This window comes from Brachyhypopomus gauderio, chromosome 19 (assembly GCF_052324685.1).
Source record: "Brachyhypopomus gauderio isolate BG-103 chromosome 19, BGAUD_0.2, whole genome shotgun sequence".
NCBI lineage: Eukaryota > Metazoa > Chordata > Actinopteri > Gymnotiformes > Hypopomidae > Brachyhypopomus > Brachyhypopomus gauderio.
In genome coordinates, this window is record NC_135229.1 from 4,589,915 (window position 1) to 4,614,461 (window position 24,547).

Genomic DNA, 24,547 nt, shown 5'->3' on the forward strand with positions numbered 1-24,547 from the left:
TTGTGCTTGTGCGTGTTGTGTGGTCTGTGTTGTCGTGCGTGTGTGTGTGTGTGTATGTGTGTATGTGTGTATGTGTGTATGTGTGTGTGTGTGTGTGTGTGTGCGTTTCAGGTGGCTTCCGGCTTAAGTATGTTGTGCCCCACTCTTCGGAAACACTAGACAAACCTGACTGACAGCAAGCAGAGGACCTGTTCTCCAGCCATTCACTTTATTAAAGCCACCAGACCCCCCCCCCCCCCCCCCGCCCTTGATAAAGCGATGGTATTTCTGTGTCCTTTGTATTCGCCATCTTTGAAAGCGTAGACGGAGGCCGTGGAAGAAACAGCCCTGAACTAGGTCCACTTGTACTTCACCTTTCTTCATCAAACTTTACATTTGTAGTCTGTCGTTCATGACACGTCAGGGGTGAGTCGGAGGGAGACGTGGGCGTATCTACGAGGATTCAGTTCGGGATGTTTTTAGTACTTGACTAGGTTGGACGAACAGAGTATTTTGTTGTAACGCTTCGGTATTTTATTTCCTCAAAATATGTTTATATTTGTGGACTCCTCACATTTCAGCGTGTGAGGAGTGGAATATAATCTGATACTAACACAGTTGCTCGGTACTGATCTGGAGTGCTTGGTCTCGCCTACTTTTTTGACTTTTATACAGCCCACGAGGAGTTAAGAAATTTTATACTTGCTATGAGCAGCTATGAATAGCTTAAAATTTATTTACCATTTATCTGAATTACAGACATTTTCAGTTGAATATTTTCTTTCCAGATAGTCGTGGATTCATCTTTTTTTTCTCCCCCCCTCAAAAATACATAATTACACACTTTTTTTTTTCCTGATTGTTTTGAATGTAAAAACTATAGCTAATCTAGTCAGATATTGTACTGTGAAATGGTCCAACTTTAAAAATCATGCTTTGGTCATTCTGTTATATGCTGCGTTTCGTTTGTTTGGACATTATGCACTATTAGTATTGTTCTCAGATAAAAAACCTGCGTGTTTGTGTGCCAGGTGTCTTAAGTGCACTGATATAGCAATTTGTTTGCTGTATGCTCACTGCCTGCCGTTATTCGGAACCTGCGCCGCCTCTGGCCACTAGAGGGCGCCACTGCGCCTCGCTTTCCTGACGCTGCCGCGCATGCGTTCAAGCTGAATCTCCACCGCCGACTTCCCCGCAACGACTTCGGGGCAGGAAAGTGCATTCTTGAGGACACTGGGCGATGGAGACCACGTCTGTCGCGTGGGGAGAGAAAACCAGTTTATTTTTGTCTCGTTCGGTGGGATTAAGGGCGAAACTCTGTGTTATTTTTGCTTTTTTTATTCTAGAAGTGGCTACAAAAAAAAAATCGACTAATTCCAAAAGTCTTAAGTTTGCGTGTCAGGGTTGTGACTATTTATAAAAAGCAATTGCCAAAGCAGCAAAAAAAAAGATCCTTTTATATGGAGATTTGGCATGTTTTGTACTGAATCGTGAACAGAAAAAGGGGTTATTTTGACGTTCAGTAGAAACATGGTGTGAGAAGCTGGGGCCTTGACCCTACAGCAGCCCCCAGAACCTCGCAGCTTCATTTCTTACGCCACGTTTCTCCAGGTTTTTTCCAGTTGACACCTTTCTTGTAACTTTTGTTTTTTTTTTTGTTTTTTTTTTGGCCCTGTACTGTAAGTCTTGTCCTGTTGGACCGATGACGTGTAACCCAGAATCCTGCCAACTGTGTTAAGTTTTCAAGGTATAGAAGACGCTGTACTGTATGAGGGCTTTTGTTTTCTTCTTAGGCCTCAGTTTGTTTACTGTATTTCATATGTAAATGGGTTAATACGTACTGGAGAGGTCACGGTTTCTCTTGATATTTGCATTTTAAGCAAATTGAGCGTTTTCTCTGTGAAGTTAGCAATAAATGTTGGGGGTAAGAAGAAACGACAGCGGTTGCCTTGCTGCATATTCACTGCATGGCCAACAGGTGTCGCTGTTGAACAACTACGTTGAACCGCTTCTAACGTTATAACGTTATTCCATAGTGTCAGAAATAAGTTTGCTTGAGATTATTTTACAAGTCGGTTTGAAGTCGGCGCATTTCACCATATTTGCTGTGTGAGCCCTGCGGAGCTCCAGAACAAGACAAACAATTTAGACATTGAACATTTTCTTGCTGGATTGATCACGTTTGGGCTGCTGTCTCTACCGCAGCAGATGCAAGCAGAGATTGAGATGGTGCTGTTGGTGTTCTCCAGACTTTCTCTCATCAGGACGGTCAAGATTACAGCTGCAGCCGTCACAATCATATAAATGTAATTCTTGATTCAGCAGAGATGTCCTGCTCCACTAGTGCTGCTTAATCTCATGCTGAAGGAGTCACTTGTGAGGGTATAACAGATCACTACAGTGGTGAGCTACTCTTAGACCAGAGAGGCTCACAGCAACCGTGGAGCATCAGGACACACAATAATGATCGTGCTCTGAGAAAGAGCGAATTGTTCAGCGAAACCAAGAACCTAAAAGGAAATATATATTTTTTAAGTGATTAACTTAAACAAATCCAGTCATTTTTTTTCTTTTTTCTTTTTAAACCAATCACACAAGGAAGAAATGAAACTGTTATCCAATCACATCATGCCCAGCGGTAGGAGAAGCAGAGGGAAGGCGGGGCATTCATCTGTAATGTTCAACATAAACACAAGAATAGGAATTTCCTGTACATCAAGTAATCGTAAAAACAAACCGGGTCCTGACAGCATCCTGAAGAGGGCAGGTCGCTGCTCTCCTCCCTGTAGTCTCTTGCTCCCTCAGAGGTCAAAGGTCAACCATTCCGCAACCCTCCCCCAGCCCCGCCTCTTTGCGCGCGCAGGGTTATTTCAGCAATTTAGGCACGGCCATGGCCGTCATGGTTGCGATGGTTGGCACGGTGATGTCTCTGAAGACGGGGGAGGAGTGGGTGGAGAAGGAGGGCTTGTTCTGGTTGAGCGTCTCCACGATCGTCTGCCTCATGTCGCGGGAGGCGTCGCCCCGCACGGCCAGCAAGGCCACGATATGCTCCTCCCTACAGGGAGGGAGGGGCTTCAGTCAATCCCACAAAACTTTATTGATTTTTTTTTTTAACACACACATGCAAAATAATAGTCACGCGCGTCGGAGGAAGTAGCCGTCATATCGACCTCAGTAAGACGGGGTTTTGAACGGGGGAACCAGCGGAGAAGTGTGTGTGAGGGTCGTGGAGCTAACGAATGATAACGGAGGGCAGAGCTGACCTGATGTCTGGGTATTTGGAGACCAGGGTGGACACCTCCAGGAAGAGTAGACTAGGGTCAGTGAGCTTGAACACCTCCGCAATGGCAGTGATGGACCCACACAGCCAGTCCGTGTCTTCATCCTGAGGGAACACACACACACATATCTAATAACCATGCTGCAGTGAGAGGCCTATAGCAGATGAGGGAGAGCAAGGGGAGGCACGAGCCCAGGTATCGGGGGGCGGGGCTTACGGAGGAGAGCTTCTTGAAGAGGAAGTTGAACTGCTCGGCCTCTTTGATCATGCGCTCCGCTCCGTCCTTCCTCTCGTCGGCGTTCTTGAACGTGATGCGCTTCTGCACCACCGCCTTCAGGTACTCCACCACCACCCGCCGGTGTGCCTCCGCCGTCATCTCCTACACACACACACACACACACCGTGTTAACCAGCAAGTCGCCTACAGGGCCGAGCAAGCAGCGTTTCTCACACCTCACGTCCACAACGGGCCGACGATAATCTACGAGAGCTTGAACGAGCCGGGCGGTCCCCTCTGGGCTGGCGAGCAGCTACCACACGCTCACACACCTGGTTGTAAGGCTTCTTGATTTTGGCGAAGTCGTTGAAGTAGTCCTCCACCGTCACGCAGATGGTGTCCACCGCGTGACAGCCCGTCAACCATTTCCGGGTTAGCAGGTCGTTGAGATGATTCTGTGTGACGGGTTGGGAAAATAAATAAATCACTCGAAGATACCGTGGGGGGGTTAATGGCAGGACTGGCAACCTGCGGTCCAAGACCCCTGCCTCACCTCCAGGTCCAGGAAGACCTCATCCAGCAGGAACTGGCAACCCTCCTTGGCCACCTCGTTCAGGGTCTTCTCAATGGCCGCGTCGTTCGGAGTGGGCTCTGTTGACTGAGAGTACTTGCGTTTCAGACTGTTTATAGACTCCCTTTAAAACAGAAAAAAAGGGGGGGGGGGGGTTTAGATACAAGGCCACATCATTCTCTCATTATTTATTATACTTCAGTAACAGAAGAGCTCTGGATGCCGTCGTCTCTACGGTGGCCTGCAGGTGGGGTGAGGAACGTACTTGAACGTCTGACAGTTGTTGATGATGGCGATCATGTACTGGACGTAGCACTGGGGCAGCTGGCGCTCCTTCAGGTGCTCCTCCTTGTAGGCCACGACCTCCTCCCTGTACCTGGAGAACAACAAGGGGGGTGGGGGGGGGTTGGTGCGGTTGGGGGGCGTGGAGCTCAGGACTGCGGCGGAGAGGAGCGGAGCCGTCTTACCGCATCAGGAAGGAGGTCATCTGCTTCAGACACAGCTTCAGCACCTCCTCCTTGAACTCCTCGCTGATTTGAGCGGCCACCTGCAGGTTCTGCTCGAACATCTGAGGGAGAGGAGCTGCGTGAGCATGGATCCCTGTGGACCCGCGTCACGCAGGGCCGTGGAGGCGATCAGTTTACCTGGAAGACGATGGCGGGCAGCGTGGTCTGGTAGTAGCCGTCCTGGTCCGCCTCCGGTTCCGTGTCCCTGTGCCAGTCCTTCTTATCGGTCTCCAGGGCCTTCCGCAGCCAGCCCGTGATGTTGGACTGTTTGAGGAGAGTAAAGAGTGTGACCCGAGGCCCACGTGTCCGAGGTTAACGTGCGCCGAGAGCTCGCGTGCTGGAGGACTCACAGTGAAGGTCTTCATGTATTCGCTGAGGAGCCGGTCCACCACGTCCTGTGGCAACAGAGGTTCCAGCTGCTTGACGTCACACTCGGGCTGCAGGTCGGGATGACCCATCATCTCCGTGCTAGAATGCCACACACATACACACACACACGTACCAATTAAGTTGGAGAACCCACCAAAACAAAGAGCTATTAAGCCTCTACCCAGAAACGCACATATGAACTGTTTTCAGTCACTCTTTTGTAAAGTACCGTAATACATCATATTTAGTGAAGTCAGTGCCTTGTTTTATGTACATGATGAAGTCAAAGCATCAAGCATGTTAAGCTGTTCGTGTCCCAGTGTATTTGCTTTTACAAATAAACTAAACCTTTTAAACATATTTAAGCCAATGAGAATTTGATTCAGGTGAGCTTAAATGGTAAAGCACCACGTCACCTAAAACAGAAGACTTTAAATGACATTAACATTGTTTTTAAATATCAGCAAAATATGGTTATTTATTTATTTTTACCTCAAAATGGACATCTGCACTAGTGATGTGTTTTTTAATGACATGCACAGTAGTTTTATCATCACCTATTTCCTGTTATAATTTCTCCCGTCAAGCCCAGTCCAATGTGTTTAAATGGGACTTTGATCCACCTACATTGTTCCAAACATAACTGATCACAGCATTATTTTATAGTATTGTGTTGTTGTACGAATGGTGCCGTAAACGTGAAGCCGTTACGTCTCATTGGCAAGAGTTACGATGATTGACCTGACCGAGGTCCAAACAACCATTCTTACAACCTTTGGAAGAAAAGTAGGTGTTAAAATCAGGTCCGTTCTCTACAAGTCAGACCTCGAGGAGTGGGCCTTTTTTAACTAACTGAAAATCAGCTAAGCAAATGACATTAAAATGAACACTACACTAAATCTATCAGGGTGCAGGAATCTGGTCTGTTGGTTAGACAACGAAATCTTTTCATTACTGATGGTCTTAAGAGACAGACTGTTTAATGTTGGAATGTTGGATAAATTTGTACATTAAATTAATGACTAATGCTTTAAACATATTTGAAAGAAATTAAAAATGTAGTTTTAATAATAATGTACATGGTGGACTTTTGTGGAACACCCGTGGGCTTTAACCAACACAGCGTGTAGAAACACTCAAACACTCCCGTACTTATAAAGTCAAACCTGTCAGGACCGTATGGTTCTGCAAGCACAGCCCAGACACCAATCAAAACCGTATTGTAGAAGACGTTCTAGCTCAACATCGTCATCGTACGGCATCCCAGCAAGCAGCCACTGTCTGTCTGATCTCAGAGCAGCACTGACCGATACACACAGCTGTATGAACTGTGTGTGTTTGTGGTTCACTCCACACTGCTAAAACTGAAATGGTGATGCTGTCTAGCGAGAGATTAATCAATTGTGCAGCTAAAGATCACAAGCACACCCAAACCCCCTCCAAGTAACAAATATCTTCCTGTTCCAGTTCCTGATGCTTAAATGAAACAAAAATATTTTGGTTAATCCATATATATTAAAAATAAACAATAAAAAGTTATTCACACGTATTTGGCATTTCTCCAGCTATATAATTAGCTATAATTATATAATTAGCGCCAAATTAACAGTTGGCCCGACAGCTCGGTTGCATGCAGTACTCCTCGCCACATCGCCTCCTCCCCACTCGGGCCACTGACCTCTGGTAGGTGTTGAGCACCCACGTGAGCAGCGAGACGATCTCGTTGGCCTCCAGGTCCTCGGCGGCGAGCTCCTGCACGCGGGCCGACAGCGCCTGCCGGTACAGCCCGAAGAACATGCGGAAGGTGTCGTAGTGGGCCGGGAAGCACTGTACCACCAGGTTCTTCACCACCACCAGGTCGTCCAGCACGTACTTGCGCGTGATCTCCAGCAGCCGCACCAGCCACATCTTGTCCGAGTCGCGCGTCTCCGACTGCGTGCTCTCGATGCGGGCGCTCACCGTGCCCTCCAGGACCTGGTTCATACGGTTCTTCCAGGCCTTGGGCCGGCCGGGCGGGATGAAGCCAGTCTGGCGCTTGCGGTCCAGCATGCGACGGTCGATCTTCTCCTCGCGCTCGATCACGCGCACGGCCGACACCAGCAGCGTGGGGTCACGGCGCACCGTCACCAGGGCCCGCTGGACCACCAGCCACAGCTGCTTGGCCAGCTCGTCGGACAGGCCCTGGACGTGGTCGAAGTAGGCGCGGATCAGGTTCATGTCATGCGAGTTCTTGCTGTCCATGCGGTACTGCTCGTACATGAGGTCGTCGCGCGAGCACTCCAGGTCCATCAGGCGCCGGTGGGCCTTCAGGAGCTCGCCGCGTTCGATCAGATCGCGCGTCTCCTTCACGATCTCGGGGACTGCCGCCGGGACACCGGAGGGACAGAGGACGAGGAGGAGGAGAAGGGAGAGGAGACCAGCTCGTGTCAGGATGCAATTCGACAGCATTTGATTTACTACAATCTGGGTCATTCTGTGGTTCCGGCAATTACAACTAAAATTAACCAGCCGGGAATGAATCCTTTAATACAGCATGTCACACAAACATTGACATGTTTTGAACCAGTAATGAGCACGATGCATGGAGATTTGGGGGGACCGGCAGACCTTTCGTTAAACGTCACGCAGGCAGGGGACGCGGAGGTCTTCAACACTGAGCCAGGCTCACCTGAGAAGATGTTCTTGAGGTTCTCCACGGCAGAAGCCAGCTGACTGTGCTGGACCACGGCGTCCTTGACGTCCTTCAGGTTCTCGATGGTGTTGATGCTCTGCCTCCAATCCTTACTGACGTCCGCCAGGGAGTTCTGGATGTCCTTCACGTCACACAAGGCGTTGTGCAGCTGCGTGAGACCCGTTCGCACTCCGTCCAGCTGGGACTGAATGGCCGCCTATGGAAGGGAGAGAAACCAGAAGCCATCAAGTGAAGCCAGCATTACTGTACAGATCTAAACTGACATATAGACGAAGGAAATGAATACTGTACACCTGGTTTAATCATTCCAGAGTAATCAAACAGTAGTGTGTATATGACCAACTATCCTTACTTTAAGCCTGGCCTCTACAGATCCTTTCTTCCGTGCCTCTCTCCGTCTGTACTGCTCAACTTTGTCAAGCTGGTCCGAGCGCTGGATCATGCCGGCCACCCTCTGCACGGCCGTGGCCACGGCCTCCCTGTTGGTCTCCTCCATGAGCGGGGGGGACACACTGAAGATGTCCCACAAATTCAACACAAAGAAAAGACAAATACAAAGAAAAACGCTATAGTGTATATATCCAACTACCCATCTTAAAGGTTTAGTGTCATTAATACATTAGCTATGTCGTTAATGGCACTAATACGCTTGGCAAACATTACCTCAGCAGTTATTCCATTAAGTTAACAGTGCTAATAACGTTCATTGTAAGATGGCCGACTAACTCCAGCCACTAACCTGCTTTTCTACACCTTCCCCCTTCCAGAAAAAACACTGGCCCACTAGCTAGCAGGCTTCAGAAGAGTGACAGCGGTCAGAACTGTTAATCTAAAACTACCCTCATTAGCTAGCTTCATTAGCATTAGCTGCTAGCCACCAGCAGCTAACCGCTAATAGCGCGCGAGCTAGCTGGTGACGTAGGTTAGCCAGCGCTGAGGTAAACGGGAGCGACGTTAGCCGCGTTAGCATCGGCGCAACTCTACTCCCCCGACATCGAGTTTGTTGACCGATATCGAGTGAGACTAAATAAAAAATCGGTGAGAAAGTAACTTACCGAGCACTGCTTATATTCCTACGATATATGCGTCGCACCGTGATGCATTAATTTCATATTATTAGCGAGATTATCCCTCGCCGCTGGTTTGACCCGTCCCGGTTGAGGTACCGCCCAACAACAGCAGCTGACAGCTTCTGTGTGGCGCTCAGGATAGTCAAGTCTGCAAACATTTTACGCAAGAACACTTGGAAATTGGTACATGGCCTACCAACCACGCAGGAAATAAAATACTTTATTTGACTATATTAAAAATACCAGTTTCTAAAATTGTGTACAGGAGTATGTAAACCATGTCCAATAGTATAAAATTCATAGAGTATTAACAGTCAGTATAAGTACACAACACAGATAGACCACAAGTGTAAGTAAATATTTATGATGAAAATGCTCTAACAGAAAAATACCGCTATACATTTTCTATATTTGTCACAAAAATCAAAATAATACCATTTCCATTTACCTATAGGCTACATTTAAAAATCACTGGATACTGTGAGAAGATCCAATGCAATAATATATGTATTCTAAACAATCATCCCCACCAGGTTAACACAGGGGCTTTAATATCACATAATTACAAATGTTGCATACATACATTTGAAATGTAATAAATTGATATAATTGAAAAAGTGCCAAAATATAACAATCCCCTAAATATCAGTATTACCATGACACTCCAGAGGGGTTCAACCTGAACAGCTGATTTTCTATATCTAACATAGTTCTACTTCAAAAGCATATCTACCACAGAAATGTGTTAAGCTCTTGGGATCATTGCATGTACAAATAGGAGCAGGCTTTGCTCACATCCGCATCCCTTTCTGCGCACGCTCGACCAAAGTCGTGACTGCGGACGTCCCAGGGCGGGGGTGAGTCCACCGGCTCTCTTTTGATGGGGTGGAAGAGGCTGTGTCTCCTGAACTCGTAGCTCAACATGTAGTCCAGCTGCATGAACACCTTGGGCTCGGAGGAGCAGTCTGGGTAGTCATGGCTGTCGAGGCAGCCCGGGCCCTGATTGGTGGGAGGATTGGAATGCGGAATGTCTTTGTTGACATGTTGACACATGGTGGGTTTTCCGAAGCCTTCGCCGAGAGACTTGTGCCCGTCTACGGACTTTCCGCTGTGACGTGGGCTGTAGCGGCCGTAGCGTTCCTCCTTCGTTTTCACCTGCCGTCCCTCAGGGAAGACGGAGGTGTAGCGCCACCCCCCGTTATGGGGCGTGGTGTAAGTGCTGCAGTTGCTCTCGGAGTCTGACTCGTGCTCCGTCTTAATCGCTGTCCCGGGCAGCAGCAGGGTTCTGTAACTCTCGCTGCATGGCCCGTGCCCGCTCTCTGTCTTCATATTGCCACGGCAAACCTCCCTCTCGCTCTGCCCGCGGGGCCCGCCCTGCGGCACCACAGCAGAGCAGCCCGGCGAAACGTGGAAGGTTCCAGATTGTTGGGTGCGTTTACCGAACTCACCGGGGAAGTGGCCGACCGGCCCGGCGCGCGAGTGCGAGCTCGCTTCCCAGGGACTGTCCGCGTCCTGTGTTTTGGGGAGCTCTGTGGAGGACAGGCAGAAGTTGAGGGGTTCTTCCCGGGCGTAGCAGCTCTCGTTCCTGTACTGGGTGCCCTCTCTGGTGAGGGCTGTCCACAAACCACCAGGGCAGGGGTCCCCGGGGGGTGTGCCAGGCATGATGGGTAGCTGCATGTCCATGACATCACAGGAGCCACGGCAACCACGGGGCCTCTTTTCACTACAAAAGGATAAAATGCTTTATGGGAGCAAATGTATGAGATGTAGACGTTCTAAAACCTACTGTCAGGATGAGGGCTGCCCGACTTTGATACTGAAAGATCAGAGTCTAGTTTAGTGAACTCCCTGTTTGAACACACTTATTAATCTTATGATAAATAACAGGTGAGCTGAAATGTGTGTTTGGTGCAGGTCTTCCAAGACCAGCACTGGGTATCCTTGGTAAAATATGGTGAACAGTTCTCTGAGGTAATATCTAGTCACATTAAATATGCTACCACAGATAAACAGTCAGTTCTGTTTGTATGGACACTTTTCATAGTGCTTTTTGTCACTGAGCAGTTTAGGCAGACTTAAATGGAGGTGAGTGGATTTGCCTACAATACTTGAATATGGCTACCTGAATGAAAAATAATCACTTAACGGGACAAGCTACATCTATCAAAAGAGGTTAAGCTTGAATATAAAATTTCTATTCATGTGGTTGTTGGCCATGCAGAGGAATGTCTATTGTGGGAACTCAGTAGATTAGCAGAGTAAAGAAGTAAAATTGTCATGTCAAATTAGGATAAGACACGATGTTATGATATTACTCATTGACTATATACAGTTACAAATAAATCATTAATTAAAATTCTTTTGAACAAGTTCTAAAGCTGATATCAATCATCACTTGCCAGATCATCCACATCACCCTCGGTTACGACCCCTGACAACATGGAATACTCCCGCCTGAGGTCAGAAGCTTTTGAAGTTCATACCTGCTGTTGGAGTCTTTGAGCTTCTTCATCACCCCGTTCTTCATCTTCAGCTCGGTGATGGTGGGCGGCACCAGGGGCGTGGCCACGCAGAACAGGGCCAGCTGAGGGGGCAGCGGAGTGCCACATTCAGCTTTCCGCATCTGGCCTTGCAGGAACTTCAGACTGCCCTGAAACTGCATGTTCTGGGGGGGGAGGGTGCAGGTTAACCCTTTAAACTCCAAAGACTTGCCAGCACTGCACCGTAACTACATACCTACATTATTTGCTTCAGTGTAGTTACTGGAACAAATACTATGACTTGTTGTAGTGCCAATGACATTCCACGTAAATTCACACAGGTACATGTCAACTACACCGGCTTCAGCAGCGCCGGCCGCGTGCTTCAGGAATCGGCTCGTTCCACGTCTCTCACAGGAGAGCAGTCGGGAAGAGGACAGAAGAGGAAAAGCCGGCCGGGCCGGTGCCGGTACCAGAAAGCCGGAGGTGGTGTTGACTAGGCATCGCACTCGGGCGGTGAAGCAGCGGGTGAGGAAGGGCGTGAGCTCGGCCGGGGCGTCGCTGGCCTCCTGAGCGCCCCTCAGTACCTGCACCACCGAGTTCTCCCCTAGGGAATCATGTAGCAGACACACACACACACACACACAGAGTTTTGCTTCAGTTCAGAAGTTAAAGCCAATCCAGACGATACACTATGCACACGGCAGTGAATTTGCATCAGCCAAACCCCGGTCTACATCATTTGAAATCAAATTCTGTCGCACAAGATGCAGGCTGTGTCGAATTGAGTAGTTACAGTGCCCAGGGGTGTCCAAATGAACTTATAAGCACAGTTTGTTCACACGTGGGGCTTTAGCCACGAGAGTAGAGTTTACATACACACCGGCGAGGCACTCTGGCATGCAGGGGTTCATAGCCCAGTGGAGCTGTCTCCTGAACTCCTGCCTCTCCTCCACGTGGATGTAGTCAAAGACGTTCTGGTGCATCACGTCCGTCTGCCACAGAGAGGAAACTGTGTTCAGAAGGTTTCGTGTGGAATCGGCAAAAACAAACAGTCCTGCTTCTGTGTATATGTCATGAGTCACTCGAGAACAACCTTCAACAGTATTCTCCCCCAGTATTCCTCCCGAGTACCCCCCCCCCCCCTCTTCCCTTCCCTGAGTATTCCCCCCGAGACTGTGATTCACCACTAACACTAGTAGTGTCGACTGCTACAAGATGTTGGGAGCCAGTTTAATGCAGTCACAATATCCTGGTGCTAACTGCATCCTGATGCCTTTTATCATTAGGCAAAGATGAAAACAAAACAAAAAAAATATGATACCGTGCTGAATCCACCAGAACCATCAATGTTGAAAACAGACGGAAACCACTTGTATAATACATAAGCGTTTATTGCACTCTGGGACATTGATGATGAGCCTGTTCATGAAGGCTTATGGGTTGAAACATTAGTGATGTCCAAGAGTCCTATAAACATTTATATATTATATGAGTGCTCTCTGCCCATCATCTACACAGCGAGAAGACCTTTAGCCAAATTAGCATATCTAACGGAGGGGAGTGTCACAGTCCGTCAGCTGGAGTTCTGTTCCTCTGACTCGGCCAGACTCGCGTGTTCACATTTCGTGACACCGGCTCTGCTTGCGTGAAGTTAGACACGTCCCTCCTCTGACGATGAGAGAGAAAGACAGGGGCGAAAAAAAAACCCTGAAATGCTAGTCCACGCTCGTAACACCGCAAGCTACGGCAGGCCTCGGTTTATAAAACAACAAGACTCCTAAAATATTCAACTTTTCCATTATAGCCCCAGTTCGAGTCACGCACTGCTCTAAACACTCCTTCTCGCACGACCAGGGGTGCCGTCTCGGGTCTTTTGTCTGGGGAGTTGTTTTACTGGATGTCGAGGAAACGTGACACTCCGGTCCCCTGTAACGGACTTGTGAATGAACCACGGTGCGAAGAGAGGTGACTATTTTGGTTCTTCCTGGTTCGAGAGGCTAGAGGTTGGTTGTAGCCTACACTGGCCTCAGGCCTTTTACAACCAGTCACATTTTATGGTCAGTTTGATGACTTTGAAGCCCAGAAGACTCTACATGACAGGAGAACACAATCTCCCAGGTCACCACCACATGCCACGCTGTTTTTATTTTCAAATATTTCATGTAAAGATTTAGACATAGTGTGTAGTTGTCAGTCGGCACTTGTGGATACCGATGTGCATTTACCTGATGGAAGCCCAGATAGTCCACGATGGAAGAGGAGGCATAAAATATGACTCCATCTGAACTCACGACCAGAGCAAAGCCTGTTAAAGACTGGAGAAAAGATGTTAATATATCAACAAAGATCTTATATATATGTAAAGCATCCCAATCTTAGTGAGACACGTCCTTGCAGAAGCATGAAGATCAGATCTCACAAGCCAGAACTCCATCTGAAAGATCTCTGGCCATGACCACCTGAGAGTCACCAGACATAAAGCTATCCTACTGCACAGAAGGTAGAACCCCCCCTCCCCACCCCCCATGGAGTGGAAACTCTGGGCCTCTGTATCTAGCCAACCCCCAACCCCACCACCAGCAGACGGGTCACTCCGGGGTCAACCCTGGATTCGGGCCCCTCCCTGCCCCGTGGCATGCGGCCGACGCCCTCTCACATGTCACGACGGGCTGTTCGCTGGGCTGTTGTGAGGTGCGAGAGGAAATGATAAAAAGTGGAGTAGAGGAAGTTCATATAGACGGAAAAGAGAAGTTGAGCTACACTTTCCACTTCAATGTTCCAATAACTTTCGACACGATTTGTTTCCTAGAAAATACCTGGAAACGTGTACTTACGACATTCCTCCCACTACTGCTGTCTACTGATTGGACGGTTAACAAAAGCTTTGCACAGGCTGCGCTGCGGTGACACGGTGTCTCACAGTACTATGTCCACTCCATAAAGCCACACACACACTCACATACACACACACACACACACACAGTTTAAGGATTTCACCCTTCAACGTAAATTTTAAGTGCTTTCATCTTGTATTCATTGCTTCAACAGGGTCAGTCTGGGACAAGAAGATCGAAGATCCCCCCCCTTACCCCCCCACCCCCCCGATCTCACCTCAAGCAGAAGATCACTCTCCAGAATGCTGCTCCCCAGGCTGTGTTTCCTGAGCTCAGGGATGGAGGCCTCAGTGCTGCTCTTTCTGCACTGTTTCTCCTGAATAGCTGTGTGGAAAGTCAGAGACACACACACACCAGAGATAGATATGGGTTCCATGCGTGTAGCCAAGGCAAACCTTTCCGAATGAGGTACGTGGAGAGGTTTACGATTACATTTGGAGAACATCAATTCCGCCAAGAAGTCCACTTGAAACACTTCAAAACATTTCTCTAATGTACACACACTCCTGATATAAAACAACAGATTTTGTTGTTGAATGTACATTGACACTCCTAGTCAGTCTTGGACAGTATACACACACACACACACACACACACACTGACAGAAGACAACACATGGAAAACCATAAGCATGCAGTGAAAAGTAGATAAAATCAGGGCAGGGTAGGGGGCATTTGCAGTGTACTTGGTGGACACAGCCCACCCCTCCACGTCCACCAGACTCTCCTGACACCAGCGGCCCCACTCCGCCCCACCACAGGGTCAGTCTGTGTGGGCTTCCAAGCCCTGGGCCGGCTGCGGAGGCCCACGTTGTCACTTTTTCCTCTCCGAGATTCTGCTCCTGATGGCTTTCTCAGAGCTCGCCACGCCGCCTTTCCGTGACCAGTCGAGGGAGTCGGAAAAATAAGCTCCAAACGTGCGTGCCTGCGCGGAACACGTCGGGCCGAGTGGCCGGCGTTCGCACGGCAGATCAACACGGCGGAATTCCTCTTCCCTGACTCCACGTTTGAGGCGGGGCACCAGAGGAAGGCCTCCTCTCACCCAAAACGTCGTTGTGGCCGGTGGCATGAGAATGTTCACTTTTCTTTCCTAACTTTACGTGTTTGTTGATCACAGGGTGAGTTCAAGAAGTTTACAGAGCAATGCGTGCTGAGTTTCAGTGGAGTAAACATATTTGGGAGTTTTTGTGTGTGTGTGTGTGTGTGGGTGGGGGATGGAGAGCAATTAAACTGACTCGTAAAAATCGTCTTAAATGATGCACCCAATACACTAGATTCAGCTCAGCACCCCGTTGATAGTGTGTTGAAACAGTCCACCACAATCCATGATCCGGTCAGCAGTGGTCATATAGACGCAAACAACCACTGAGGCTGCTTCAATGTGCACAACAGGTGAACTACAGCCTGCTTGAGATAGGCATACCTCAAAGTGGCTGGTCAGAATAGTGACTATACAAATGTTTTTTATAAAATTCTTGATAAAGATTATGCAAGACTGCCAAGAGACAGGCCAACAGCTGAGCTATTTAAACCGTTTACTTTTGATCCGTTTTATGTTCAGTCACCGCAAACGAGAGCACCAATTTTCAGTAGTTGTAAGAGTGCCCCCTACTGGTCACAGAGCGAAATTGCAGCATCTCTTTTGCAAGTCCAGCAGCCCCGCTGCCCAAAACACCAAGGACCCATTTGTGACATTTACCAGCGATTTGGGGAGAGATCTTCACTTCTCGCACGTTTGCACATTGATGCATGTGAAGAATGCGTCTCTCCTTTGAACGGTACAATATATGGCCATAAACTGACATCACACTTGACCACATTGAGTAACTTACACCCATACGTATACAGAGGATACTGTACGGTGGCCGGTGACGACCATGCTTTTGAAAACCGTCGCTCACCTGGTCTCAGTCACGGAGAGCAAGTCTGTTTCTATTGGGGGGAAAAAAACATAGTTACTGCTTTAGATTTCCAAGCAAACCGCACAGAATATCAAAGAGAGCAATGGAAACTGCATCTGCGCTGTAAAACATCCTGATTCAGAATGTCACGTTTTCTTTTTATAATAACTGACAGGGTCATGAGTTTGGCCCGTGAACACTGTTGAGTCGGCGCCCTTCTCACGCAGGTATCACGTGTGCCGTATACAGATTAAACTGGCGCGTTTTCGTGGATACACTTACAGCGCGTTACAAAAGGCGATCGTGGAGCTGCCCGTCCAGACGTAAATGGCTTTTCGTGGCCGACATCATCGATCTATATATACTGATCTAACGTGATTCTGCATGAGTGTTTTGCTGTGTGCCATAGACTACCTAAGAGGATAATTGTTTGAACTTAAGATCACCCAGTCACTGTCAGAAAAACATGGGCGAAATCAAAGGCAAAGACATTTTTGTACATAGTTAATTAGCGTCATATTTTCAGACTATCGTGTTTCCAGGCTACGTGCCGTAACGGGGGCGCGTGGATTTCACATTAGCGCGCGGCAGCTGTGCGTGAGAAGCGAGCATGTTCGTCTGATTTATGTTTGCTGCGACAGCTTCCCATCAGGGCGGGAGAAAAGGCAGAGTTTTGGACAAAAACGAGGACGCTCGGATGTGAAGGGGTAGGTGAGGCCCTCTCCAGTTCATCCTCAGGCAATCTTTAATCCTTCACCTCATTACTGTAGTATTAACATCAATATACAAACATTATTATTCTTTAAGGCTGCAAATGTGAAAAAAGTGTGATTTAACATGCATTACTACAATTTTTGGTTTCTCAGGAGACAAATGTCCTGAGAATGATTCAACCATCACACAGGGCCATAACCTGCAGGTGGTCTCCTAAACGCAGGACAGTTCTGCCCGCCAGGGGCCCGCGCTGCATCTCACTGTTGGGCCGTTTTTGATGACGAGACGGAAATGAAAGCCAGGCCCGCTCTCGACAGCCGGTGTTTGGTTTTTACGAGCAGATGTGTGTTTATGCCCCAGCTAGGTTATGTAGAGAGGAACGGAACGGCTGCGATGCCAAACACCGCACTTGACCCAAACCCTGCTCTCCCGTCCCAGCATACGGAGTCCAAAGACCTGGAACCCAGATCAAGTCCTCAGCTGCTTTATATTTTAGGTGATACTGCAGCCAGAGGTAATGTTGCCTATTGCATTTAGCAGACATTTCTCCAATACTAATAAACAGGTAAGACAGATGAGTCTACCTCCTCACGTCCTCCAGTAGACCAAAGGTTGATGGCAGAGGAGCAGAAAAAGTAGAGGAGGTTAAATCAGAGGAACGGCGAGAACTTATTGTGAAGTACCAGAGAAAGACACGCTGTGTTCGGACATTACTGCTCATCAAGTGACTTTGACTAAATCCCAGGTTGAAGTATTTTTGAAGAAGTATTTTTTGAAGTGTTTTCCACTTTAAGCTCAAACTCATTGTTTGGATTTTGCGCACTTTCCTTAACTTAACATCTTTATGTCCACACTGCACGACTGAGCTTAGATGTCAGTGCATGTAGACAGTGGCGGACTTTGCAATTTGGGGGCTCAAGGCGAATTTAACTAGGGGGCCCATCAACATTAATATGCGAGAAATAAGTTAGCTAGTCAGGGGGCCCCTACAGTGGGCTGCAGTGGGAGGGGCCCAAGGCAGTTGCCTAGCCACGCCTCTATGCAAAGACCGCCTCTGCATGTAGAAAAGCGCAGAAAATTACCACACATCTGTGTCATGTGATTGCTACACATTACATAGCGCTTAATTATAGTAGCTGGTACCTTTATTATCTATAGTGGAACTAGGTTGGAATATGTATATTTATGTACTAAGAGAGAAGAAAGTGAAGACAGAGAGGGGGGAGGAGACCGATCTGTACACGAGCAGCAGCAAAGCGTGGACTCATTTGTGCAGTGCTGGTCTCCTGTGTTTTGACAGACAGATCCAGATCGTTTTTCATAAAGATCTCTGAGGTCAAGGCCCGGTCTGTTACAGTCACGCAAGCTCTGTTATACTCCAGCCCAGCTACACGAACTGTCTCTTAAAGGGGCAACGCACTCATCCCGGCACCAAGTTAAGAGGCGGCCAGCTGGGCCACACGGCACGGGGTCCGCCACAGTCAGCACAGCTGCATGCGATATTGAGGTGTGCTGCAGGAGGAGGTAGCATGAGAGATGAGGGTGAAAAGGTTTGATGTGGTTAGTGAGGTGAAGTATATGAAATTATGGCTATATTCAGTCTCCTGTTTAAGTGCTTACACCAGCACCTTAGACACCTTAGAATCATTCCCAATAATTATGACTTTATTAATAATTCATTAATTGCTCGTCCCAGCAAATAATTCCTGTATTAATCAATCCTTGTTAAACTATTTCATGAAATATTTATATAGACATGTATGGGATATGCGTTAATAAATGCGTAGTCCAGGAGGAAGGGTGTAGTTAGGTGCAGGTGGATCTAAAATGACATTACTCGGGTGACAAACTCTGTTACATCATGATCGATCATATACTCCATGATGCAACATGCATGCTCCAACTTCACAAGCTGGACAAGGCAAAAGTGGATTAGTTATGATTAACTAGTACCAAATGATTGAATCATCTACTGAATCACCAGAAGCCTCTAAAAGCTCCAGTGCCTGAACTGTCTGCAGTTTGGTGACAGTGGAGAGAGTGAATGTGTAAGATTCATTAGAAATCATCTGCAGACAAAGTGGGAGGAAGAAAAGGCGTAAAGACAGAAGGGCATTACTGTAAAGGCGTAAAGACAGAAGGGCATTACTGTAAAGGCGTAAAGACAGAAGGGCATTACTGTAAAGGCGTAAAGACAGAAGGGCATTACTGTAAAGGCGTAAAGACAGAAGGGCATTACTGCAGCTGTCCAGCCCCAGATCTGCACACCAGACTCCTTACATATCCGGGTCCTTTACTGCTGGACGGTGCAAAATTGGGCACAGAAGAAGTTCTTGCACTGCCAACAAAAACAGAGCCCAGAATAATAATAAAACGTTATTTAGTTCGACTGCTGTTACTGTCAGTGACGTGGCCTTGCAGAAATCTGAATGCTGTGACCAGATTTTGTACACAGAGGGATTTTCCATTAGTCGAAAGATGCCATTGACTAAAGGGCGTCAACATCGTTGAAATGAAAAACATGTTTAAAATCACATTCTGTCTCCTTCAGAGTGGCAAACACCTTTGCAAATGGGCCAATAAGCCAATTACAAAAGACAAATGCATGCAGGGACTGAAGGGGTTTGACCATTTTTCATGAGGAAGTGTTAAAGGTGGTGCTTTTTAACATGCAAATAAATACAACATATTCATTAATGAGGAAAGGGGCGGGGTTTCATAGGACTGTGGAGGGATTGATTATCCCTCCACAATTGATATCATTTAATTCAGACTTAGGATGAGGTCAAAGTTCAAGAAATTTAGAGAACGTCTACTTGTAATTATTGTCATTATACGCAAGTGTGATATGACCATACTGAAGTCGATCTCAACCATATCCAAGCCCCAAATCCAAACACTTCTTCACATCTGTGTGAAATTCACTTGGCCATAATAAAATGTCACACATAAGATCTTCTTAGCACTGCAGTTTAGAAATGGTGTCCAGTCAACTCCCAGTAACTTTGGCATATACACAGCTGAAACATAAATGTTCAGGAAACAGTGAAATAAACCGAGACCAATAAAATCTGTAATGGTTATCAAATGGTAGAATGCTAGGGGAAAAGGTAGGGTCTATATTGAGCAGCGGAAGGTTTTGTGGCCTGATCACAGTTAAACCAAAGCACCCAGAAGCACGAGAGCAGCAAAGTGGTGAATCCCTTCAGGAGGAACTGGCCTCTCTGCTGGACACAAGGCCTGGGGAAATGGACCTTGGTCAGGCAGTAGTCACGCAAGCACTCCCCCAATAGGCACTGGCGCATTCATTACCCATAAGCCCCCTCTCTTGGCAGCTGCCGGCATCTCCACGTGGAGATCAAACACACTCGTATGCTGGGGTGCTATCCAGATCAGCTGTGTATAGACCCACAGCACTAGAAGGCACACTGACCAAACCCTAAAAGGTCTCAGAAATGAAGTTCTTCTCTCTCTCAACTCGAGACCACTTTCAACATAGGTCAATAGAAACATTATTACACATGAAATATAGAAATGTCTTTTTATCACAAATATCAAACATGCAGGCACGCGCACACACCCACACACACACTATTGATCAAGCAGGCAGGTGTGGAATGTAGGATGTTGGATGTAGGCTGTGGATAAAAAATTGCTGAAATCCTTCAGTCTCTTCATGAAATCCCAGACCAACGTGATGATGTTGAGATCAGGACACTGTGGGGGTCATATCATCACTTCCACGACTTCTTGCTTTACACTGAAGATAGTTCATAATGACATTGACATTGTCAATTTTTTGGCATTGAGGACACCATTAATCCTGAACAAAAGCCCAACTCCATTTGCTGAGAGGCAGCCCCAAACCTGCAAGTAGCCTCCACCAAGGAGCCTCCATCAAGGAAGATCAAGGAACAAAGAAACCTCCAGAAGGACTGAAAGAGGAGCTTGGAAAGATGTTGGAGGTGAAGGCAACAGTGGTTCCCATGGTAATTGGAGTACTAGGGGCTGTGAGCCTCAGACTGGGCGAACATTTCCAGCAGATCTCAGGAGCAGCATCAGAGCTCTCTGTCCAGGAGAGTGCAGTCCTAGGAACAGCTGAGATATTGCACAGGACCCTCGAGCTCACGGGTCTCTGGTAGAGGACCTTAACTTGAAGGAAGAAAACTGCTCATGTGTACATCTCGTGGAAAACGTTTTACCCAATAAAATCACTCACATAAGCCTAAGAATGACTCAAATGGGGAAAGCAGGGTTCTGACTTCCTGGCACCAGGAGACTCTGAGGTTGAAGAAGCACCTAAATGTGTGGCAGGACAGAGCATCAGGACACTGGGCTGTTAGGGGACAGGACAGAGCATCAGGACACTGGGCTGTTAGGGGACAGGACAGGGCATCAGGACACTGGGCTGTTAGGGGACAGGACAGGGCATCAGGACACTGGGCTGTTAGGGGACAGGACAGGGCATCAGAACACTGGGCTGTTAGGGGACAGGACAGAGCATCAGAACACTGGGCTGAGCTTCAGACTCCCGGACTGACGGTATTAAAATTAGTAGGAAGATGAGCATTAATTAGTGGTGTTTGGACACACACATTAGGGTTTAGAATAGAATGATTTAGAATATTTAGTATAGACAAATTATTTAATTGTATCTGTATTGTTTTTGTATAGTTTTTAAATTATTAATTTTTATTTCTAATCTACCTGGCAGCAAACACACACCCTGCACATACAGACCAGACAAGGTTTGGGGTCAAAAGTTCATGACCTTTGTCATGGTTCAAACTATTCAAAAGACAGAACACAAAATCTTTTAACCAGCATTTGGTTTCAGGTTATGAATGACAATAGATCAGTTATTGTTTGAAAAACATTCACCCCTCATCAAGTGAATACGGTGAAAAGGGCACCGTATATAAATTCAGAAGATGCTATAATACATCCAGAAGATTCAGTTGTCTCAGAAAATAAACAATCCCCTGTATATATTGGATCAGACACCAAATATTTATAAAATTTCTATATGTAGTAACAGACATTTTTGCAGTAATTCTAAATTCCCTTTTCAACTTTAACAATTTGATAACTTTTAAATGTTCAGCTGCTTATGTGCATCTTAGCGCATTATGTGTATCTTGGTCTGCTGGTTCACGTCACACTCCAAGATCTTCTCATGACAAAACAGTGTTTGCTATAATGGTTTTGACCACAGTTCACCGCTTGGATCTAGCATCAAGGTGACTGGAGAGGAGGGAACCAGGACTGAAGGCACAGGTGACCATGAGAAGATGAATTAGCAGGGGTGTGTTTGAGATGTTCAAACAGAAGGTGGCTACCAATCACTCCTAAGGCAAAAGATCAAGGCTATAGCATGCCCGCTATTCAAGATTTTTAATAACATTGCATCCAGGGTCATATGTAATATAAATTATGCTATCAAGGCACTTCTGACATTTATGGCTTTCATTATCCAAAATGGCCACAGGGTGTCTGCCTGCCACACACACAAAACATGTGTAACAGCATCTGTATGCAGGTGCATACAGCCAGCCTCATGCTTCATGTAATATATAGCACTTCACACACCCCCCCACACGTACGCACTTCCCCACACATGCGCCCACTCCACATGTGCACACACCCCACACCATAGTTATAACTAGCACACTGCTGAAACTTAGAAAGCATAACACAGCTCCTCTTGCCCTCTGGAGGGCGTGTCTGTCTTGTAGTGTTTGCAAGAGTCAGAGCTGAATTCACCTATTATCTTACAGCATAACTACTTGTAGCATTCCAGACAAGCCACATTTAGCGTGTAGGCCTGTCATTCTACCTACCACAGTCCGAGAGAGAAAGAGAGAGGGAGAGAGAGAGGGTGAGGGGGAGGGAGGGAGGGAGAGAGAAAGAGAGAAAGCTCATTTTCAGTTCCTACCCTAATATAGCCTTTCCAGAATTAAATCACTGTGAGAAAAAATAGCACAGCTCTGTAAGTGATTCAGAGTCCAGAGTTCAGTTTGCTTTTAAAATGACAATCCATTGTTCCTCCTTCTACTACATTTATAGGGTGTCAGAAAAAAGTCAACAAACTCAGCACTTAGCTGCAATAGATTATATGCGGAAGAAAACGGCTAAATGAAATAATTGTTCTGCATTTCATAATATTCTCTCAGTCATCTACTGGCTGCTTGTCTCACACACACGACTATGCCCGTCGTATTCAGAAGACCTCTGAAGACAGGGCTGTCCAGGACATGTCCCACGTCTTACCCTGAAAGAAGCTCTTGACGCGGAGGTAGCTCACGCTGAGCCGCAGCACAGACAGCTTGTCCAGCTTGGAGACGACGTCCGGCGAGAAGGGCAGGAGGGCGGCCAGACGGTCCAGCTCCGCGTTCAGCCGGTCGCGGTGCCTCTTGGATGGGTTGGGCTTCTGGGTCGCTGCTGTGGCAGGTTTTCTGTTGGACACAAAGAGGAAGGAAGTCACAAATAAACATGTCCTGCTGCCAAACGAGGATCGGAAATGAGGGAGAGAACATTAAAGCCTGAAGGTGCAGTTCAATTTGGTTTTAGTAAAAAAAAAATAATAATAATAATAATAATAATAATAATAACAAAAATCTCAGGTCAGTAGAAGGTTTTGTAGGGACAGTCTAATAATGTATGGAATGCACAGGAAGATACAAGGTCAAAATATTTTTGTGCTTTGTAAAGTTAGTGTCTACTTATTTTATTATTAGAATAATACCAAAACACCGTCAAGAGTTTTCAGTATAACCATTAAAATATGCAAAATGTACTCTAATAAATTATCTAAAAAGGAAATCTCATAAATACTAATTCACAAATACTAAATACTTCAAATTAATACAATAAACAAACAAATCCATGCATGTCTTATGACCTAGATATACAAAAGCAAGAATATCATTGCCACAACAGTGGCCTATACATCTTTACAAAAGTCAAACATCTCTTTTGAACATCCGCAGTAAGGTGGTATCAAGCTTACAGTATATAAAATACTTTTATACTGATTCCAGGCAAAGGAAATCTGTAAAAGTGATAATTAGTGTGTGTTAACAGGGTTACTCAGCTGTTTTTGAATGGGTTTTCTCCTTTTTCTTCCAGCATACAGGCAATCCCCGGGTGGAATCATACTTTGCAGTTGATGTTTGGCTAGTTACTAACAAAAGTCATCAGGCACCTGTTAAGATCTGACTGAAAACACCTTGGACAGAAGAGGTATGAAGGTTTCGAACAGATTTTGTGTCACACTTAAGTTTCAGTAGAAAGAAGAAGCTAGCAAACATGTAGAATAAAACAAACATATTCAATTATAACTTTTTTCCAGTTAATACCAAATTTCTAAACTTGACAAAGGAAAAAACGGCATAATGCACATAGACAGCAACACCACACAATTTTTACAGCGTACGAAAGTGCAGAATCGTTTCACTTACCTAAAGTTAACACACTCTGCTAATAAAACTTTTCTTCTCTCCAGCGAAAATATTTCAAACGAGTATCATATCTATAGCATAAAAGGGTATTTCAAACCACTTGTTTACTAAAAACAAGGCAATCTCATCTAAAAAGCAAGTCGTGCGTATACGCTTTGTATAAATGTAGATCGAGTTGACAGATGCACTTTGATGCTTTATACCCGATTGGGTGGCGTTTACATCCTCTTATTTCAGGTGGTGGATTCCTCCGCGCGACAAAGCCTCGCGCTTCGCACGCAACACTGCAGGGCTCGCGCATCCTCTCGCGCGCTTGCACGCGCATCCAGTTGGCACAGAGACGCAGCGGCTGCACGCGACAGCTGTCCAAACCACCACTTAAGAGCAAGATGTCCAGGAGGAGCGGCAGTTT

At 46.7% G+C, this 24,547-nt stretch overlaps 3 protein-coding genes across 10 annotated transcripts in view; 1 reads left to right on the forward strand and 2 right to left on the reverse strand.

Moving 5' to 3' along the window:
* Window positions 1-1,919, forward strand: part of zcchc2 (zinc finger, CCHC domain containing 2) — a 21,692-nt gene extending 19,773 nt beyond the window's left edge. For both annotated transcript variants that reach the window (XM_076981227.1, XM_076981228.1), the window contains one exon: window positions 112-1,919. In XM_076981227.1, the coding sequence (XP_076837342.1) occupies window positions 112-173 (62 nt within the window). In that variant the 3' untranslated portion in view covers window positions 174-1,919. The remainder of the gene's footprint in view (window positions 1-111) is intronic.
* exoc3 (exocyst complex component 3) overlaps window positions 1-8,822 on the reverse strand; it is a 22,620-nt gene extending 13,798 nt beyond the window's left edge. For 2 of the 5 annotated variants that reach the window (XR_013122284.1, XR_013122283.1), the window contains exons 1-13: window positions 8,670-8,822; window positions 7,967-8,126; window positions 7,591-7,810; window positions 6,601-7,282; window positions 4,904-5,021; window positions 4,692-4,817; window positions 4,515-4,615; window positions 4,313-4,423; window positions 4,030-4,171; window positions 3,809-3,931; window positions 3,477-3,638; window positions 3,243-3,364; window positions 2,717-3,034 (exon numbers count right to left, since the gene is read on the reverse strand). Coding sequence is in view for 1 of the 5 variants with exons in the window: in XM_076981234.1 (XP_076837349.1) it covers window positions 2,845-3,034; window positions 3,243-3,364; window positions 3,477-3,638; window positions 3,809-3,931; window positions 4,030-4,171; window positions 4,313-4,423; window positions 4,515-4,615; window positions 4,692-4,817; window positions 4,904-5,021; window positions 6,601-7,282; window positions 7,591-7,810; window positions 7,967-8,110 (2,241 nt within the window). In the remaining 4 variants the exon portion in view is untranslated. The other 3 variants (XR_013122285.1, XR_013122286.1, XM_076981234.1) reach the window with 3 other exon arrangements.
* ahrrb (aryl-hydrocarbon receptor repressor b) lies at window positions 8,691-24,524 on the reverse strand. Of its 3 annotated transcripts, XM_076981237.1 has the most exons (10): window positions 24,136-24,524; window positions 23,770-23,903; window positions 22,946-23,130; window positions 14,279-14,385; window positions 13,393-13,482; window positions 12,048-12,159; window positions 11,638-11,771; window positions 11,168-11,349; window positions 9,480-10,407; window positions 8,691-8,832 (listed from the first exon to the last, which is right to left on the reverse strand). In XM_076981237.1, the coding sequence occupies exons 2-10, from the start codon at window positions 23,829-23,831 to the stop codon at window positions 8,827-8,829; spliced, it is 1,806 nt and encodes a 601-aa protein (XP_076837352.1). In that variant the 5' UTR covers window positions 23,832-23,903; window positions 24,136-24,524; the 3' UTR covers window positions 8,691-8,826. The 3 variants fall into 3 exon arrangements, with proteins under 3 accessions (XP_076837352.1, XP_076837351.1, XP_076837350.1); XM_076981236.1 differs by lacking the exon at window positions 8,691-8,832 and having other exon boundaries at window positions 9,219-10,407; window positions 23,770-23,858; XM_076981235.1 differs by lacking the exon at window positions 8,691-8,832 and having other exon boundaries at window positions 9,219-10,407.
* Between the last annotated feature and the right edge of the window lie 23 nt (window positions 24,525-24,547).

Bases quoted from the DNA above. Each gene is read 5' to 3' on its own strand.
- ahrrb (XM_076981236.1), bottom strand. From the start codon at position 23,831: ATGATTCCACCCGGGGATTGCCTGTATGCTGGAAGAAAAAGGAGAAAA. The intron at 13,483-14,278 runs GTGAGATCGGGG...TCTTTTCTCCAG, and splicing joins AGAGTGATCTTCTGCTTGAG to TCTTTAACAGGCTTTGCTCT. The intron at 11,772-12,047 runs GTGTGTATGTAA...ATGATTCCCTAG, and splicing joins CATGCCAGAGTGCCTCGCCG to GGGAGAACTCGGTGGTGCAG.